Source organism: Cryptomeria japonica, chromosome 9 (genome assembly GCF_030272615.1).
Source record: "Cryptomeria japonica chromosome 9, Sugi_1.0, whole genome shotgun sequence".
Lineage (NCBI taxonomy): Eukaryota > Viridiplantae > Streptophyta > Pinopsida > Cupressales > Cupressaceae > Cryptomeria > Cryptomeria japonica.
The window spans coordinates 528905515-528920770 of record NC_081413.1 but is presented as its reverse complement, the minus strand read 5'-3'; the positions used below and the strand labels follow the sequence as shown (position 1 = coordinate 528920770).

Sequence of the window (15256 nt, the reverse complement as noted above, 5' to 3'; positions counted from 1 at the left end):
TATGAACTAACAATTATATGCAGATTTAAATACAAAAGATAAAGAAATAAAACAGGACACAGATAACACAGAGATTTAACGCAGTTCACCCAGAATGGGTTACGTCCACCATACACAGCCGTCCAATCTTTCTTATTATCCAGCAAAAATAGTACATCAACCTTACAATGCCTTAAGCATCCCAGCCGCTTATAACATGCATTTTTAGGGCAAAAATAAAGTCGGCTTTTTAGGGACCCCGGCAAGGATACGTGTTGAGTGTACATACTTTGCTGATTAGTCGCCACATTTCAACACTTGTGTCTACAGACCTTACAACATTGGAAGCTGTCCTATCTTGGTTTCCTGGTCCTGCCTCACCACGACTATGTCGACTACCTTCACGGTTATGAGGACCACTTTCACGGCTGTGATGTCTACTATTACGGCTATGATGACTACTAGACTTCCTTGATCGAGAGCGATCAGTTCTCAGTTGTCCCATGGCTACAATCATTCTGTCTTGAAACTGCTGCATTGTCTGTTGTTGTTGGTGAGCAAACATTGTCGAGAAACTGTCCAACTGATCATTTAAATCTCTAGGCGAGCTTGCTTCCCTTCTGTCACCCATCTCTGATTCAACTAGGTTAATTTCAGCTTCTTCTCGTTGCCCAGATCTACTCCTTGTATTGTATCTGTGAGTTTTGAATCCTCTGGAGTGCATAGAACCCTAAAACAAGGCCATACAACGAAAAAGCAAAAAAAAGCAAATTGAAACCCCACAGGCTGGCAGGGTTGGTGGCTCTGATACCACTGAAATATTATTTGCCAGTCATAACAATCAAGATCCTACTCTAAAACATGCAACAATATTTTTTTAGTTTATTTGCAAACCTTGAAATGGAATCGAACAAGAATAAACAGAGCAATTAAAGAACTTATTGTTTGAAAAGGTTATTTCCCTTATTTCATTTATCAAGGGTTTCCAAACACTAGTTGAGCAAAGTAGAATACCCGTGATAAGCTAGCTGAAATTAAAGTGCCTTCTTGAAATACTAGAACCTGACGGCTTCCCATATATCACAGACTGAGTCACAATCCATGCAGTTCTGAGCATAAATCTGGAATACTGTGAGAAACAATGCTATCTGGTTCACTTGTCTGAGACTGCGTGCTGTTACTGTGCAGATCTGTTTCACGATCAGACCTTGGATGGCCATCCAAACTGGTTATCATGGGGTTTTCGTCCCAGGGCAGGCAGAGAGAAATGATAAAAATCAGAATCATAAAACATAATCCGCCTTAACTCCTACTCCAACCTTAAGAAGGCAACCAAACCTAAAATCCACGCCCACCCTAATTCCTATAAATCAGGCGACTCTCTTAATTAATTCCAGCGATAATACTTTTCCTTAAAAGTATTCATTAATTATGTATTAAGCGCCCCTTCCATAAAGCATAAGGAATTTAAAGAAAATGTTTAAGTATCGAATTACAATGGCCCCATCCTCATGACTGAAAATCAGGAGTCACTTAAGTGAACATGGACCCCGCCACCTTATTGAACCCAACCTCCTCTTTATTCACTAAAATCGACTAATTGTTGGAGGAAAACTTACACTTAGCGAGTTGTTTACTGAGCTACAGCAGTGCTAGAGAGGGGACATGACAGTCTTATTCCCCTAATCATACTCTGTATCCTTATCAGTTTATTACATTTAATTAAATAATACCATTATTTGTATTGCCATTCATTGATTATTAAGTCTGATGTTCATTATATTATTTGTCACCCATTGCTTATCTTACAGATTGGATTAAGATATTCCCATAGCATTCTCATTTCAGTGCATTATTAACCAGATCATTATCTGCATTATCCTTATATGTAAGTTTATGATTAATATATCAGATTGGCAGAATATGCAGAATATGAATCCATTAGACTTATGTACCGTGCTTTATGTGTTTCATTTTATTATTAATCAAATCATCAAATTAATATGCTGGGAACTTTCTGTAGGTTTATTAACAGATGCTAAGTTAATAGAAATCTGTATACATATATTATATATTAGGACTGTTTTAGACTTTACTGATTGTGACAGCATTTCACATTTAACTATCCATCATACGAATTAGATATTCTTCTTTTTTGGTTTCTAAGATATACTTACCTTGATCGGTTCTCCTCTGACTGATTCCTGACGCTTTTACCTTGCTGACTATTCCTTCTTCCTTCCACGTATTATCCTTCTTCCCCCGCAATACTCATGGGGCAATTTTTGTTATATGTTGGCTTACTGGTGCACCCGATATCGTGTCTTTGGCCTTACTTCCACGATCCCATCCAAACCGCAGATAGAGGAAAAAAAACCTAAACCTTCCATGCCCCCCCTTGGAGGGATATAGAATGCCTCGATATATCTTGCCAAAAGAATGAGGAGTTGCGTTTCAAAGGACATCTCTCATATCACCTCTCTTCCCTTTTTAGATTAATCGCATCCTTTGGCGATTATTGTATTGATAGTTCTTCCTTAATTAATTACTACTGATATGGTAATTATCGTACTTCCCATCCTTAAATGCTATTCTCATGATGGATATTGGTCCCCTGTTAATCATGATATCTCATAATTTTGACTATCCGCTGCTATTTATCAAAATAGAAATTAATTCTTGGTTACCAATGAATGCTTTGACCCTGTCCTCGTGTCATACGTATACCTTGTTTGTTCATGCCTTTGCCGATAACTTCTTTTGCCGTTATCGGCTATATTGGACTTTGTCACTGTTTATTGAAGATAGATTCTACCTTCCTTATTCCATTGCCTATATCAGTAATCTTTGTTCGACAATCTTCTACGATCTCAATCGCACTTTTCTTTCTTTCTTCTATTCCAATATCTGAACTGTTGACTTCGATCATAATAATGATTATTTTAACTGTGATAACATCTGGTTCATAGGTACCATCCATTTCACTACCACTCTATGTCTCCATCTATGGATGTCGAAGATCTCTATTATGCTCTGTTTTGTCCAGTCACCAATATGTGTTGAATGTTTTCCTTAACATATCGTCACACATATAATTTGTGCCTTCAATTACGGTGCCCACTGGAATCAAGAATGTAGTCCAATGTCATCTATTCATGTTATCTCTCTTCACTTCTGCTTTATATTCATCATTAATAGTCTTGATCATTCTTAATATATCTTCATCAAATCATTGGGTTTCAACTGCATCCACTTCATTATAAAGATAATACAAGGAGGTTTCTCAATATCAACAATATTTGATGAGGTTCAGTTTGGGGACATCACATAAAACCCGTAGGGTCCTTAGTTTCCAACTTCAATTTTGCAACTATATTTTTGTCGATAAAGTTGTGGGATGCCCCTCTATACATGAGGGTGATTACTTTTGCCCCTTAAGAGTACTTTTGATTCGGAAGGGACAAAGTGCTTGGAGGTGAGATTGTAGATAAAGTTCCACGCTCTTCATCATCATACTTTGCCTTCTTGCTAGGGTTTTCTTTCATTTCTTCGTTGAATGTTGCTTCTACATTATGCAATCGGCTTCCTTTTCCACATGCATGTCCATGTTTCCATGGTTCTTTACACTTGAAGCATAAATTCTTTCTTTTTAGGTTATCTCGCTCGTTTTTAAGGTTATCTTCTTGGCACACATGTCCACACTCCCACTTCTCATTACAATGAAAACATGTTCTCCCTTTTTAAAGTTCCTACTTGTGCCTATCTTCTTTATAGGGATACTTGGTGTATGTGTTTGATGTAAAGCTTTTTGGGTAGGGCTTATCTTTTGATGGGGTAATCTCCAACTTCATTGCCTTTTGGATTGCATCTTCAAGGTTCCTTGGATCAAGGGCACTTACTGTGCCCCGGATTGAATCTTTGACCCCTCCACAAAGAGGTATGTGAGTCTTCTTTGATAAATCTCAGGTACTAGAACTACTAAATTTTCGAATTCTACGGCATAATTTTCTAGACTTTCATGTTGTTTCAATTGTATTAATTCATTAAAATACCATTCAATGTGTTTTTGATCAAATCTTGTGATGAATTTTGGGGTGAATTCATCATAAGTGGTTATATGTTGGCGGCCTTGGATAATAAGGCCCTGATGCCACCAATTGTGGGCTACTCCTATGAAGTGGAGTACGGCGAATTTTATGGCATTTTCTTCTGTCATGGGGCTAAACGAAAGATAGGTGTCTAAGTTTTGGACCCATGAATGCACCATGAATTTCCCAAATCCATCAAAGTTGGGAAGGGTCATCTTACTCACTCTTTCCTTTAAGTCTTTATCAGGTTGCCCCCTTCTCCTTTTTGGTGCAACCTGTATTTTGACGTCACAAGAATCCCTAAAGGAGACATTCCTCAAGTCTAAACTTGAGAATATTTATCCAAGTTCTTCCACATTTTCAAAGGTTGAATTATTGACTTCCTCCTCTACCATGGGTTTTTCCCTAGGTAGGAATGGAGGTCTTGTTGGTGTAGGTGTTGATACCCTTGTTGGGTTGTTATTTTCCGAGTGATTAGAATGGGTATCCCTCCCATTGTTCTGGTTGAATCTAGAGTTATTGTTATTCATGTTTTGGATGGCTTGGAGGAGAAGTTAAGTTGTTCTTTCAATTTTTTCATTTTTATCCACGAGAGTTTGGTTGGTTTGCTCCATGAAAGCCCTCATTTCGTTGCCCATTTGTTCACTCATGGTGGATGTAAGCTCCTTCCTTTCTCCTTCCAAAGCCCTTTGAGCCCTTTGGCTAGTTTGCGTTAACTCTTCTCTGTCCCTTAGGTTGTTTTTGTCACATAGACGCCTAAGACATTTTATGTTGGACAAAATAAGACTGAAAATGTCAAAAAATGAAGTGAAATGCTGAAAATCACATGGATTTTGTCATAACCCACAACTAGGCGAGTCCATAAAAAAAATTGCGAGTTAGAGCAGAAAACTTGGCCAAATCATGAGGAAAACTCTCTGAATACTTGACCTGACTCGCCCCTAACTTGGTGCAGCAAGCTGAAAATTCACAAATCACAGCAAGTCAGCCAAGTACTTGCCGAGTTTTCCTACTATTGGCTATATGATCAACTCCCGTGATTTTGAATGTTTGCCCAGACATTCTTAATCCTTCACATTGTGTGAAGCAAAGGAATTCATGGAAGGGAAAAGCACAATCACAAGCAAGCTGATTAAGCTTTGATGTGTGAAGGAATGGACTCGTAAGTATTGATTAGTATTGAAAAGGTATAAGGAATTCAGGACAGAAAAAGGCCCTGCAATGTTTCATTACTTGCATGCACAGATAAAATGCTGGATTGGTAAGTATTAATTAGTATTGAAAAGGTATAAGAGATTCAGGACTGAAAAAGGCCCTGCAATTTTTCATTACTTGCATGCACAGATAAAATGCTTTGCTAAATTAAATTTTTGTGAGATAATAATTTCTAGTAATGTAATTCTTGGCTTCTGTTGCAAATGCCCCAAGCATTTCCTTGTCTCTACTTATCTTACCAACTATAACTTATATAGTTACTTATAACCTATAAATAAAATACCTCATTTCATAATGTTGACTATGCATTGCTTTAGCTTGTAAAAACCTTCGAAACACAAATGAAATCACCAATACCAATAACTTAAAATAACTGATTCCTTATTCAGCATCTTCATCTAGATGTAGTAAAGATCCTTTTCTCTTATTCTAGCAATTATTATTCTGTTACCTCAATTTAGCAAGCCGGTTCATACAACACGCAGCGGCATGAGAGTTATAGTCCCTAAGCAGAATAGTGAATAGTCCATTTTTGTTCCCATTCCCTGCAATATATTATAAATATATCAACTAGATCAAAAAGCCATTCAGAATCTCAAGGGTATAAAGATACAGGTGTAAAAGACAAAGTACAGTTCGACAAATAAATTGTGGGCATTAAACTTGCATTCAGATTTTTTTGACTAGTTGAGTAAAATAAAATTGAGAATATACAATAATTTAATAGTTACCATGGAAAATGTTTCATCTATACAAAACAGGGATAATGGGGCGTAGGCATGGCTAAAATGCATCCAGATTGAAACTAAAATATCCATCTACAAAACAAGTTACAAAATAATCACAAGATCAGAAAGTCATCTAGAGGCTCACTAACTTGATATATTAATCAAAGTGGAATTACTATATATATATGGGCATTATACTTGCATTTTATTCTCTGTGACTAGTTCAGTCAGTTTTAGTTAAGAATGTAGGTGAATATTACTAGGGAATAGCCACCACAGAAATACAATCTAGAGATGATGGAACCTAGACAGGGTGAAATGCATCAAGGTTGACTTAAAAAATCATCCTTTGAAAGAAAAAGCCCATGATATGAAAAGGATACAATAATCCGAAAATGTGAAAGTAGGCCACAGTTAACATTATGACTGCTTCATTTATTATGATTAAAATTCATTGCAATTTATGGGAGATATATATAACTGTTTCTTGGATATTATTCACATTTTCGAAAATCTCAAAACATTATTTCACAACCTAGCTACACTGAGAGAGCCAAAAAGCCATGCCTACTCCTTTACAGGGCTTGGCCTTGCTCAAGGCCTTGCACCCTATGTATTTTTTAATCAGTGGCAAAGAAGAGTCATTCGTGCACCTTGGGTAAAAAATATGTTTGTGCGTTTGTTTGGCTTAAATTTGGTCTGCTGGGATTTTAGAAGAGTATTGGTATCAGCTTTCTGGAAAAAGCAGAAAAACAGAGGATTCAGCTATGGCAGAAGAGATTTCAATAGGTTTCTGTTCCTCGCTACATTTATTTTTGCGCATTTTCAAGTATGCTTTGTTATTGCTGCAGACAAAGCAGTACTTTTAAGGACTCTAATTGTTTTTGATCCTGGAAAAACAGACCCTTGTGTTCATGTCTACAAGAACGGACATGACGAAATGACCAAGGAATAGGATTTAACCCTTTGTAGGTTGCAATCACTAATTCAGAAAGACTATTCAGGGAAACTGCTGAATACCAGGCATCCCTGAATTCTGAAAAAAAAGTATTTCATGTGAAATGGTTGATTGGAATAAAGTAAAACAATAAGGGGTATTCACGGTTCAGCCTTCAACAGAGGTGGAACTGTATTGAGGGTATCATGCTTGCTCCAGTTTCATTGTATTTGCAACAACAGTAAATTTTACATATGTTCCGTGTTTCCAAGTGATTTTTTAGCTGTTGGTTTTCTGGTTTTGTTAAGTTTTCTCTCTTGAGAAAGGTTATAATTTTGGTTTTGGGATTGCTTCAAGTTGTTTGTATAGTTTCTTTTTGCTTTCAGGCACTCTCCTTTTGATGACCCTTTTACAATTAAGTTTCAGTTCATTGGACTTTGTCTTCCCTTGGTAACCTCAACTCCGGTTGCTGTTTGGTGTAATGTCCCCACTTTGAAATAGAATTTAATGGTAAATATAAATAATAAAATTAAAATATAAAAGAATACAATTAAATATAAATAAAATTTAATTGAGTTAACAAATGGTCAAAAGGCATGAAATGATAAGTTGTGACTCTCCCAATATGAGGTATAAAAGGGAGATGAGAACTCATTTGAAGTGGGGAATAATTTGGGAATCAGAAGTGCAGAACTGATTGTGAAAGGTTGTGTCCCTTTCAAAGGGCAGAAATAATAGAGAGTCATACTCTTTCAAGGGTGCTAAGGGTGAAAGGGTGTCTCTTGCCAAAGGGCATACATGATGAAGTGGCATGACCTCTCCCCGCGTTGAGAGATATAAAAGAAAGGAATCCAAAGCATCTAGTAGAAGAACCATTGATCAGACCAGATCAGAACTGATATTAAGCATGATTATTATTGTTATCACCCCCAATGGAGTATGACAGCGATTAAGAGGGGGGTCGCTGCCACCAACAGACGTGGCTGGGGATTTGTGTCTCTCCACCCACGATAGGAAGGATAAATACCTTCCAATAGACATGAGGAGAGGAGAAAGGTAATCGAGGGAAAAAAAAGGAAGAAGTAATAAGACGAAAGCCTAAAACCTGCTACAAATATACTCAGCAAGATATCCAAACTGGTATGAATTTCAAGAATTATCAGTGTTCCACGGGGACGCGTCCCCCCCCCCTTTTTGGCCACATCTCCCCATAAGAAACGTCTCAGGGACGGGGGGACGGGGACGCGACGTCCCCCGCCGTCCCGCCACCGCCACCCAAGCGCCGCCGAGACGCCGAGGCGTATCCGCATCTCCCAGGGAGACGTGGAGACATCTCCCAAGGAGACGTCTAGGCGTCTCCCAGAGAGACATGGAGACGCCTCCACATCTCCTTGGGAGACGTTTGGACGTCTCCCCGTCCTTCGAGAGACGTACAGACATCTCTCAAGGGACGGGGAGACGCCCAGACGTCTCCTGTCGCCCCCACGTATATGCAATGTTTAAAATTAAAAAAAATTTAAAAAGTGACTTTTTAAGTTTTTTGAGGGTTAAGGGGTAACTCTAATTGGAACGCGCAAGGGGCGCTTACCCTTGACCCCGCAAGGGCCGATGCCCCTTGATCCCAACTTGGGGGTGCTGCCCCCAAACCCCCGTTGAAAAATATAGGGGGAAACCGCGCCAATAGAAGTAGGGAAAATCTAACCTCCGAGTCTAATTAGGCTCCATATAACAACACAGCTTAGAAATCTTGGTATTTAGATTTAGTATTTCAAATTTCCTATAGTCTCATTTGAAATGTAATTCCTATACTGTAATACTATCATACATCTTTTCAAAAATAGTTTTTCAAGTACTATATGTATATGTATAACTATATCAGCACCGCCACCCCGCCACCATCCCCAAACTTAGGCCCTTGGTCCCCCCGTCCCGGAAATGCGTCCCCCCGTCCCCAACGCCCGTGGAACACTGAGAATTATATATAGCAAACTGTAGATGCATTACATGGTAATTTTGCATGACAATATCTGTATTTTCACAGTATTAATACCTTGCAAATTTATGACTGATGCTGATAACATTCTGCATATTTGGTTGGCAATATATTCATGATTATGAATCTGATCTATGTTACTGTTGAACACTATCTCTAGAGGGAGAACCGTTATTAAGGCACCCTCTCAGATAGAGAGAGAACCATTATTAAGGCATCCCCACAAAATGACTTGATTAGGATGAACCATTGCTAAGGCACCCTATCAAGATAATGAGGATTCCTATGCATATGACCCAGGATTTCTGATCTTTACATTACAGTGCTGTTTGCAAAAATTATTTAAGTTTCATTGTAGTAATTCTTTAAGTTATGATCTTTCTAATTTATGAATCATAGTTAGTTTTTCTCTACTCTATTTTTTACCATTCTTTATTTGTATTACCATGACTGGTTTATAACTGTCAATCACTCATATATTGTAATTAGAAGATTATCCTCTAACTTGTGTTGCAGGTTATTCCTACCAAAGAGATAAGGAGATTCATCCCCTAAACCCTCTTGATAGCCAAGAAATTGTCATCTAGGGCAGAATAGAGTAATCTAGGAAGAGGGACATTACATTTGGAGTAATTGTAAGCTAAATTGTATATTGCTTCTTGTAAGTTACTGTAAAGGGCAAAGGACCCAATTTTCCTATCTTTACCTACCGAAAGATAATTGCAAACATCTCATTACCTTTTTCGACGTTCAGCAGTAATTAATTGAAGAAACATAAATAACTGCACATTATCAAAATGTCATTGGAGGCCATGCACATCAATAATATAATATTTTGAAGCCAAAGCTAGTAAAATACTAGATTTTAAATTCTACCTTTCGGGCAAAACATTATATCCTGGCAAGAGGAATTATATGCCCCTGGAATATGACTAGGACTAATCTTAAGTCTCGTTCCACTAATTGATTCCAAATCCCATCACCTTTTACTTCAATATGGAACATCAACAAATATAATTATTACTACTCCACTCATATGCTAGTACTTTCTAAGGCAGATTGATCTAAGGTAGTGGTTCTAAGAAAGAAAGGAATAATATTACCTTTGTGACTCAAAAATTAACCTAGAGACAACTGCAAGAGGGAGCCAAAATAAGGCTCATAGTTGAAAGGCTGAAAGGACTTTTGTCAAACATAAGGAGGGGTCAACCCAGCGTGGGAAAAATCCTGGTCCTATCAAATGATAAAGAACCTGTGAGACCCCCAAGATAACTAAAAATGGCCCAAATATTCAAGAGAAAGGGTTCATCATCAAAGGAAATAGAGCCAAGGATGTTGAACTGTCAAAATGGACACATTGTGTCTCAACTATATCACTAGAAGCAAAGCCAACACACTTAAAAGATTTGATGATGCCCCATGTAGAATGCCCCAAGCTAAGAGCCCTCGCTTGATGATCCTAGGGATGGGAAAAGAATTCCAAATGGGAGTGAAACACTGCAGGATTGTGTTGCTTTAGGTGATAGCCTAGGTGAGAGAAGTGGGTGCCTTGGTCCAAGTGCATGTAGAGGTAGTGCATGCAAAAGTATATCATCTCATTGACTTGTCATCAATTGTGTGAATATCTATGTAGTCCTTAGGGCATATAATAGCTCCAGTACTAGCAACAAAGTGATCAACCTTGTGACCCTAGGAAACCCCTATACAGCCACCCTCAAGAAAAGAGACAAGCACCACTAGTCAAGGTAGTGTAAGAAAATAAATAGTACACCATTAGAACCTTTGTACAAGCAATGGTATGTCCATTACACTTAGGAGCACATACAACATCTAAAAGTAAAGGGTGTTTCATATTTGCCTTATGGAGAGTGCAAAACTATCAAATTCTATCCTAGTACAATATGTCATGGTCTATCTCAATTCGAAGTTGATGGGAGCATACTCTCAATTTCCTAAGGGTTTTCACTCATAGTTAAGAGACTCACCAAGATTCTCCTGGACATGGCAAGTCCTAAGGCGAGAAAGCCTAAAAAGGGCCCAAGGACTTTTGACTAGGTACTTGATGAGTCTAGTCAAACTTGGCAAGTCCCAATGGGTAGACTTGGCTAGATCAATTAAAATTAGGAAAAAAATCATAAAAAAATTAAAAATGCTTAAATGTAAAAGCATGAATGTCAAGCATTTATTGGAGGGTTTGGAAAGGTTTTAGGAGATGGTTGAAAGTGATGAAAAAAAATGAAAAGGGCAAGTGCCATTGCAATGTGTAGCCTCAAAGGCTTTAACTTGTGTTACCCCCAAATTATAATGTCTCCTTCTGTAAATGCCCTAGTTTTGCCCTAAAATCACAATTCCAAGTTGTTGTGCATAGCACACAACCTCCCGTCTTCTTTGAGGGGGATCCCCCTTTCCTATAGCCTAACCATATGAAGAGAGAAATGAAATCCCAACGCAATAGCAAAGGCCAAGACCAGAATTTAAGCGTATAAAATAAAGTTTGGCCTTTTTTTATTGTTTGATCGTAGCCTTCAAGCAAAGCCCCGGAATGAGTTTTCAAAAAGCTCCTAAATTTCCAAAAGGGCTGAATCAAATGCCAAAATACCAAAGCCAGAGTAGAAATAATTTTTGGTGTTAAAGGTCTTCACATCGCCCTTCCAAACCTGAGGAAAAACCTGAGAAAAATCCAGAGGGGCCAAAACAAATTCATAAGGCCAAAATAATGGATTGAGACTAATATAAAGTTCGGGCTTTAAAAGAAAATGAGAGAAACATAGTAGAATAGTAGGTCTTCATTCCTCGCCTGTCCAGGCCATGAAAAATACCGAAACCTAGTGCTCAAAACGCAAGTTAATAAAAAATTGAATTCAGTGTTGTGTAAAGAAAATTGTTTCTTCTCCAAATGAAAATCACAAGTCTATTTTCTGCTATTTCTATACCCATCATAAACATCGAAAGGGCACGAGATGATATAGGATCGAAATGAAAAACATAGTCTCAGTGTCTGATATAAAGTTTGAGTTTTTCTTAATCAAAACGCTCTTATCATCGTGCCTTGCAAAGCTCGAAAAATATGCCAAAAGGCATTTTCCAAACGCCTTCATGAGTCAAAGACCAATATCAAAATACACAAAATATATCAATATAATCTAAGTTACCGGTTCTTGTGGTTTAGGCCTGGGTCCGGGTCCTAGTTCGTGCCCGGTCCTAGTCCGGTCTGGGTTCGACCTGGGTTCGCAGGACCCACAGGGAACCCAGCCACCTGGGAAGGACCCGGGTGGAACCCAGGTCAAACCCAAGAGGACCCGAGTGAACCCAGGAGGACCCGGGTGAACCCAAGCCCGTGGGTTCCCAAAAATGGGGCCCACGGGTCAAAAAACAATAAAAACCAATAAAAAAGTACTTAAAAAAATAGTTAATTAATAATTAAACCCTAATTCGCCCCTTTATGATGCATTTCATGCATCAAAACATTCATTCAACTCATTCTATTTGCATTTTTGAAGATTTTTTCTCTAAAGCCGGGTTTCTTAGTTTTTGCATTTTTCTTCGAAGGTAGAGACTATGAAGATGTGAGACACGCATAAAAGGCATAGGAATCACTGGAGAAGGAAGATTTAGTCATCAAAGGTGAGTGAATCTGATTTTTTTACAAGTTTTTAAGAATTTTTTTAAGTTTTTTTCAAATTTTTTAATTTTATTTTTAAGTTTTTCTAAAAAATTTTAAATAAGTTTTGTATATTTTTTTACACTTTGTATGCATAGTATGGGGTTATAATGCCAAAATTTTATCAATTTTTTTCAATAATGTTGTGTTTTCTCTTTTTATTTTAGGTGCATTATTCATATAATCATACATAATGGTTGAAATTGGAAGTGCAAGTGCAAGCTCTAGTTCAATTGCCCATGCCCGAACTGAAAATAACCCCTTTAAAATTGATCAAGATTCACCACTTTGGCATTATACAACAATGATCAAGCAAGTGTCTAGTGGTGGGGGTTTTGTTTGGAAGTGTAACCATTGTGGCACTGAGTATACCAGCTCATACTATCGAGTGAAAGGCCACCTTTGTTTCATCCCCGGGCGTGGAATAAAATTTTGTAAGGGATCAGATGGCAAGGGGCTGCCAAAAGCTCTAGTTTTCGAATATATTAGAGAACAAGAGGAAGCTGATAGGAGAAGTGGCAAAGCAAAGACTGATCATCCTCTTGTCCAGTCAAGCTCGAAGACTACGAGGCCTTCTAGTAGTATTGGCTCCACAAGACCAGCCGGATCGCATCCTTTCATGCCAAAACCACCAGTTGCTCCACTAGAGAATCAAAATGTTGTGGCTTCACGAAAAAGAGGCCCATTGGATACTGCCTTCAAAAATGAAATGAGAGAGATAGCAGATCGGAGCATTGGGCGTTGCATTTATGGCAATGGGCTTCCTTTCAACCTTGTTAGATCACCTTACTTTCGGGACATGGTACATACCCTTTGCAACACACCTTCTGATTATGTTTGTCCAGGGTATGAAAAGGTGAGAACCACCTTATTGGCAAAGGAGAAAGCATCCGTAGAGTCACAGTTGAAAGTCATCAAAGATACATGGCCGAAAACAGGTTTGACCATCGTTTCTGATGGATGGAAAGATTGTAAAAATAGGCCATTGATCAATGTTATAGCAGTGTGCCCTAAAGGGGCAATGTTTTTGAAAGCGGTGGATTGTGAGGGGCAAGTGAAAGATGCAAGTTTCATTGCCAATATCCTCATCGAATGCATTGACATGGTGGGGCCTCAAAATGTTGTCCAAGTCATAACGGACAATGCTAAAAATTGTAGGGCAGCGGGAACTATAGTGGAGGCTACATACGGTCACATCTTTTGGACACCATGTGCAGTCCACTCACTCAATTTAATCATGCAAAAGATTGGCACACAAATTGATTGGGTGAAAAAACTGTACGAGGAGGGCGAGGAGATTCAAATGTTTGTGATTAATCATCATATGTCACAAGCCATTTTTAGGACCTTCTCCAAGTTGGAGTTGTTGAAGGTAATTACTAATTTTATTTTTAATTTTATTTTTTAATTTTTTATAATTGATATATGTTGTGTATTTTTTTATGTCATGTTAGGTAGCTAAAACACGATTTGCATCTCACACACTCGTCTTAAGACGACTTGTGAAGGTGCGAGAGGCCTTGAGTTCTATGGTCATCAACGGATTGTGGAGTGTATGGAAGCAGGCCCAGACAAAAAGAGCTCTAAAAGTAAGAGCATTGATCCTTAGTGAGAAATGGTGGGATGATGTGGAATATGTTTTGAATTTCACTGAGCCCATCATGAGCATGATTAGGTATGCTGATACTGATCGCCCATGTTTGGGTGAGATTTATGACGGCATGGATTGCATGGTGGAGAAAATAAGAGAAGTAATAAAAAGAAAAGTAAATGACCCAACGGAAACATTTTTCAAAGTTGTGCAGAATATTATTGTTGACCGTTGGAACAAGATGACCAATCCCTTACATCTCTTGGCATTTGCTTTGACACCAAAATTTTATAGTGCAGAGATGCTTGCAACACCAAGGAGGGTACCACCATATAGAGATGCAAAGGTTGCTTTTGGCTATAGAGCTGCCTTTAAAAAGATATATCAAGATGAGGAGACAAGAAATGTTGTCATGAAGGAGTTTGGCCAATTTGTATCCACAAAAAATCATGATGTTGTAGCTCTCAATGCTAGATATGGGATGGATGCTGATGAGTGGTGGTATGTACATGGTCAAGGCTCCGTTTACTTGCAGCCTCTTGCAATTAAACTTCTCTCCCAAGTATGTATCTTTTTATTTTTTATAGTTTTCCAATTCCATTTGATGCTATCATATTTTTATTTTATAATTTATAAATTTCTAATAATGTTTTAACTTTTAACAGGTTGCAAGTTCTTCTTCAGCTGAGCGGAATTGGAGTACATACTCCTTCATCCACTCAGTCAAACGTAATCGTTTGGGTGCAAAGAGAGCTGAGGATTTGGTCTATGTACACTCCAACCTTCGTTTGTTGTCACATAAGGACCTTGAATATAATGTGGGTGCAACGAGGAATTGGGATCTAGCCCCTAAGTGTGCTGATTTAGATGCTACAGTTGCACAACTTGCCCAAATCTCTATAGACGAGGCAGCTATGGAACTTGAGAGAGACTTGGCTAGTGGGTGTGACATTCCATTCGATAGTGGTTCAATTGATGCTGGATTTGAACCACTTGATGACATTGGGCTTGGGTTGGATGGTTCAGATGAAGATGAATATGGAATTTAAATCCCATAGATGGCT

General features: G+C 38.3%; 1 protein-coding gene across 11 annotated transcripts in view; it reads right to left on the bottom strand.

Moving 5' to 3' along the window:
• LOC131077053 (DNA-directed RNA polymerase III subunit 1) overlaps positions 1-15256 on the bottom strand; it is a 275512-nt gene that overhangs the window by 179759 nt on the left and 80497 nt on the right. For all 11 annotated transcript variants that reach the window (XM_058014439.2, XM_058014440.2, XM_058014431.1 and 8 more), the window contains one exon: positions 5734-5827. In XM_058014439.2, the coding sequence (XP_057870422.1) occupies positions 5734-5827 (94 nt within the window). The remainder of the gene's footprint in view (positions 1-5733; positions 5828-15256) is intronic.